Consider the following 5,267-nt stretch of genomic DNA (forward strand, 5'->3'; position numbering starts at 1 on the left):
GCAAAACTTTAGGAGATTATATGGAATTGTATTTAAAAACAGATGTACTCCTTTTAGCTGATATATTTGAAAATTTTAGGAAGGTATGCAAAAATATTTATAATTTGGATGCTTGTCAATATTATACTGCACCTGGTCTCTCCTGGGATGCGATGCTTAAATATACAGATATACAGTTGGAGTTGCTAACTGATATAGACATGTATAATTTCTTTAAAAAAGGCATACGCGGAGGACTTGTGCAATGTGTAAAAAGATATTCTAAAGCGAATAATAAATATTTGGACGATTTTGATGATACCAAACCATCCGAATTTTTAATATATCTAGATGCTAATAATCTTTACGGATGGGCTATGTCGGAATATCTTCCTTATGGAGGATTTAGATGGTTATCAACAGATGAATTTGGTATTAACATTATGAATATTGAAGATGATTCTATTGACGGATATGTATTTGAGGTCGATTTAGATTATCCAAGCAGTTTACATGATACGCATAATGACCTACCATTTTGTCCAGAAAATAAAATAATCAGAAACTCTAAATATAAAAAATTAATTGCTGACTTTTCTCCAAAACGATCCTATGTAGTTCATTATAGTGTTTTAAAACAATGTTTGCAAAATGGGTTAGTTTTAAAAAAAATTCATAGAATTTTAGCATTTAAACAATCGGCATGGCTTAAAAAATATATTGATTTAAATACTATGTACAGAGCTTCAGCAAAAAATAAATTTGAAAAAAATTTTTTCAAACTGCTCAACAACGCAGTATATGGGAAGACGATGGAAAATGTTGACAAAAGAAAAGATGTGAAAATTGTAACAAATTGGAATAAAACAAATCGTAATCATTTAGGAGCCCAAGACTGGATCTCAAAAATGAATTTCCATAGTATCTCTATATTTACAGAAGACATGGTAGCAATTCAACTGAAACGCATAAAGACGTACTATAATAAACCTATTTACTTAGGATTCAGTATACTAGAATTATCAAAATGGAAAATGTATAATTTCCATTATAGTTATATGCAACCAAAATTCAAATCCCAATTATCCCTTAATTATATGGATACAGATTCCTTCATTTATACTATAAAAACAAATGACTTCTATAGTGATATAAAAAATGATATTGAACAGGAATTTGATACGTCTGATTACCCAGAAAATAATCAATTTAATATACCTCTTTTAAATAAGAAAATTTTGGGTAAAATGAAAGATGAAAACTGTGGAAAGATTATGACGGAATTTGTAGGATTACGATCGAAAATGTACTCCTTTAGTGTCAAAAACGAAATGGAAACAAAAAAGTCAAAGGGGGTAAAGAAATCAGTTTTAGAAAAATATACATTAGCATCATACAGAAACTGTCTATTTAATAAACATATTGTATATGATGACATATTAACATTTAAATCAAAAATACATCAATTGTATACTAGTCAATTGAAAAAAATTATACTAAGTTATCAAGATGATAAAAGAAAAATTAAAAATGATGGTATCAATACATATGCGTGGGATCACTATGGTATTGAAGAAATTGATCCCCAATATGAATTAGACATGCTGTTATTCGAATTAGAAAGACAAGATGTTACTTAGGTTAGTTTAGCATTAAATAACTAGTTTAAGATAATATAAATAGAATTAAATAGTTAATAAAAAATAAAACAAGATAATATGTTACTTAACTTAGTTTTGTGTTAAATAACTAGTTTAAGATATTAAAAATAAAACAAATCAATTGTTCATAATTTGACAAATCTTTTATTTTATCGTTTTATTTTATACATATCAAAGTAAGTATAAATTTCATATTTTAAACAATTTTACGAACAATTCCAGTTAAAGGTGAGTACTCAATTAAGCGATCATGGAGTATTAAACAATATGCTGATGTATTCTTCGGGATAGACGTTCTGGTTTCAAACTGTATTTTAAGATCAATAGGCCCTCCTTTAATAGATTCATTTTGATTGCTGATATCAATTACTGCAATTGGATTTTCTTTAAATTCTGTAAATGATAGGAGTGGCTGCGGTTCCTTCATATAGTAGTTTTGCTGAAACTTTGCATACATATCATATAAAATAGCATAACGGTTATCATCAAACTTTAAATTTAAATCATCGTAAGGATAAGTATCTGAATTTAGGTGTACTTTTATATTCGATAAATCAGAATGAACAAATTTATTATCCTTTTCAAATATAAATACTACAAATCGTGGTCTTTCTCTGTTTGTAGAAAGTTTTACGTTCCAACTATGCTTCATTCCACCTGGAAATGTAGGATTATAATAACAATCCCAACTACGAAATGCTATCGGTAAAGATTTTCCATCTTTAATAGTTTTCATAAATTGAATTTTCTTGTAGTCTGATAAATGAATATGTTGAACTTTCCAAACAATATTCGTAATTGATAAACTGATTTCTTCTTTTGCATCAGTTGAATAACAAGCATTTACATCCTTTGAACTTCTTAAAAGAATTAAATCATGCTTGCTGTTACAAATTACTTTATTGAAATCTTCAGCAAATCCAAGCAAACGGTTAAGTGGAACACAGTAATTAAATGATGAACTCGAAAAATCACCATCAGTACTCCACCCAGCATTACTCATCATATTGCTTTCAAACGAATTTAGAGAAATATAATTTTTTGCTTGGCTTGTTATACCAAGATAACGTGTTCGATCAATTTCTATACCATTGATCTCATAACGTATTTCGTCAAACATATGACCTACACAGTTGTTTCTAAGTCGACCATTAGTAGCATTTTCGCCACTTGCTGTTTTTAAATTTCCTTCTATGTATAAGTAGCTTTCAGATGGTAAAATATATAAATCTTGATTTTGAATTGTTATTCTTATTTCATCATTATTTTTAAATGATTGGATGTAGGGTACATAGCTATGGTAATCTCGTTTAACAATATCTTCATCGGAGAACGGTTTATCATCAATATTTAGTATTTCAGACATTATTTTTGACTTTTATATTAAGTAGCTTTAAGAATGCCCTGTTTTCTTCTGTTAAAAGAGGTCTTGTTGGTTTGAAGGTTTGAACAGGAGTGGTGCGAATATTTCTTTTATTTTTATATTTATTATAAATAATCATTTTTTTCTTAGTCTAAGGTGAATTCGAAGTGTAATTTCTTCTCCTCTAAAATTTATTAAGCGTCCTTCCTGATCTACTATCCGTATCTCAAGACAACTGATTTCCTTAACGTTCACTGGCAAATAAATAAGGTTTCTTGGTCTTTCAGCTAATTTATAACCTGGAGGAACATCCAATGCAAACTCATGAAGAATATGTGCTGGTGAGTTATTCATAAAGGATCCTGTTATAACATTACAATGTAGTTGCAGAACATTGACTTTTAAAATATTTACAGGTAGATTTGATATATGTTTTTTCTTTGCCACTAAAATTGATTCATTAAAACCGAATAATGTGTGAATGGATCGCTTTTTATTAAAAAATATATCATCGTGTGAGGATATTATCTCAATTTGTAATGTATTGTTGTTGGCTTCTATTTCAATGGATTTGTTAAAATTTTTAGATTTGTATTTATCTTTAATATAATCAACAATATCTTTTAATTCATAAGATCCAATAGGAATTTCTATTATTTGATCACCAATATGAAATAAATTATTATCGTAGTCTACATTTGGAATAGAATTATATGATTGAAAGTCTACCAAACAACATTCGTAATCACCATCCCCCAATTCTATAGGTGGAGAATATACTGACGATAAAATTGATGTTTTACCGCTCAATGTTATCATTATCAATGTCAATAACTAAATAAATGAAAAACATAATATAACTTTGTTTTATACATTTTTATTCATATAACTTTTATTTTTATATAATAAATTTATAATAAATTTATAATAAATCATTTTTATTTATCCATGAATTATGTTGATTTGAGAAGCCTAGCCATTTTACATAAATTTTGTTGCCCTTGCTTTTCAAGACTTTTTCAACCAGATATGAATTAGGATAACTTGTGCGTAAAATTTCCTCCTTGTAAAATCCTCCTTTAATTGGATTTCCCTCATAGTCTTCTAAAATGTATGTTGGTGGATTGGTGTTTTGTATAGAACGTATTGTAAATATTTCTGTAGTCCAGTTTGGAGTATATCCTTTTTCGAAAATATTTTTGTATTTACTGATACGTACATGATCTCCAACATGTAAATGTGATGGTTTGAAGATCTTAAGATGATTGTAGACAGTATTTAGCAATTGTTTTTCATTGGAATGTGATACATTGATAGGAGACATTTTAATTGTTCGATGAGTATTTTTGTTATATTTTGTTATTAAACCTTTGTAAATATTAATCCATTTATAGGTCCCATTGTTACTAAACTCTTTCCACATCATACCTTTTAAAGTTCTATTAAAACGTTCAACAATGGAAGCTTTCATTACACTATATGTTGAATAATGATTAATTGAATATCTTTTCATTAGACTTTGGAACTCTTTATTAAAGAATTCTTTCCCATCATCAGTTTGTAGATTTTTTGGAATACGTCCTAATTTAAAAATTTTTTTAAATGCTTCTGATACATCTGTCGATTTTTTAGTTTTTATTGCTGCAGCCCAGCCATATTTTGAAAATGTGTCAATAATGGTAAGTATAAATCTGTATCCATTATTAAATTTCGAATAGTTCCCCATTTCCACCAAATCTGCTTGCCATAAATCATCAATCCCCTTCATTATAACTCTTCTACGTACAAAATTTTTGCGTGCTTGTGAATGAAGCTCGTTTACTATTTTTCTTTTTTCCATTATTTATCTTCTCTAGCATTAACAATAATTAACTCATTATTCATTACTCGAAAAATATCGATTATATTTTTATCCAATTCTTTAATCTTCTTTCTTACTGCATCAAATTCAATAGCAATGACTTTTTTCAAACTTTCTTGTATGTGGTTGACTTGCGTATAAAAATATTTTTTGTTGATTGCATCCGTGTCTTCCGACGGGGGGGCGACGTTTTTGATTTTTTTATCATGGATATCAAGGTTGTTATTTTCATCGATAGTAATACCCAAAGTTTTCGAAACATCTCGCTTTATTAACTCTGTATTATATTTTTGTTTATAGAAATTACCGAATTTGTCAACAGACATTGGTATATAAATATTTGGTTTGATTTATTTTATACAATTATTTCTGCTTCACGTAATTCTTCAATAATAGAGACAAT

At 28.0% G+C, this 5,267-nt stretch overlaps 1 protein-coding gene across 1 annotated transcript; it reads right to left on the reverse strand.

Annotated features, from left to right (window-relative positions):
* Positions 1 to 1,836: 1,836 nt before the first annotated feature.
* On the reverse strand, positions 1,837 to 3,006 carry LOC124421264. The gene has a single exon (XM_046956150.1). The coding sequence runs from the start codon at positions 3,004 to 3,006 to the stop codon at positions 1,837 to 1,839; it is 1,170 nt and encodes a 389-aa protein (XP_046812106.1).
* Positions 3,007 to 5,267: the final 2,261 nt, after the last annotated feature.

The sequence above is a fragment of the Lucilia cuprina genome, unplaced genomic scaffold (assembly GCF_022045245.1).
Source record: "Lucilia cuprina isolate Lc7/37 unplaced genomic scaffold, ASM2204524v1 Scaffold_8462, whole genome shotgun sequence".
Lineage (NCBI taxonomy): Eukaryota > Metazoa > Arthropoda > Insecta > Diptera > Calliphoridae > Lucilia > Lucilia cuprina.

Excerpts from the sequence above, each read along its gene's own strand:
- LOC124421264 (XM_046956150.1), bottom strand. The coding sequence starts at position 3,006 with ATGTCTGAAATACTAAATATTGATGATAAACCGTTCTCCGATGAAGAT.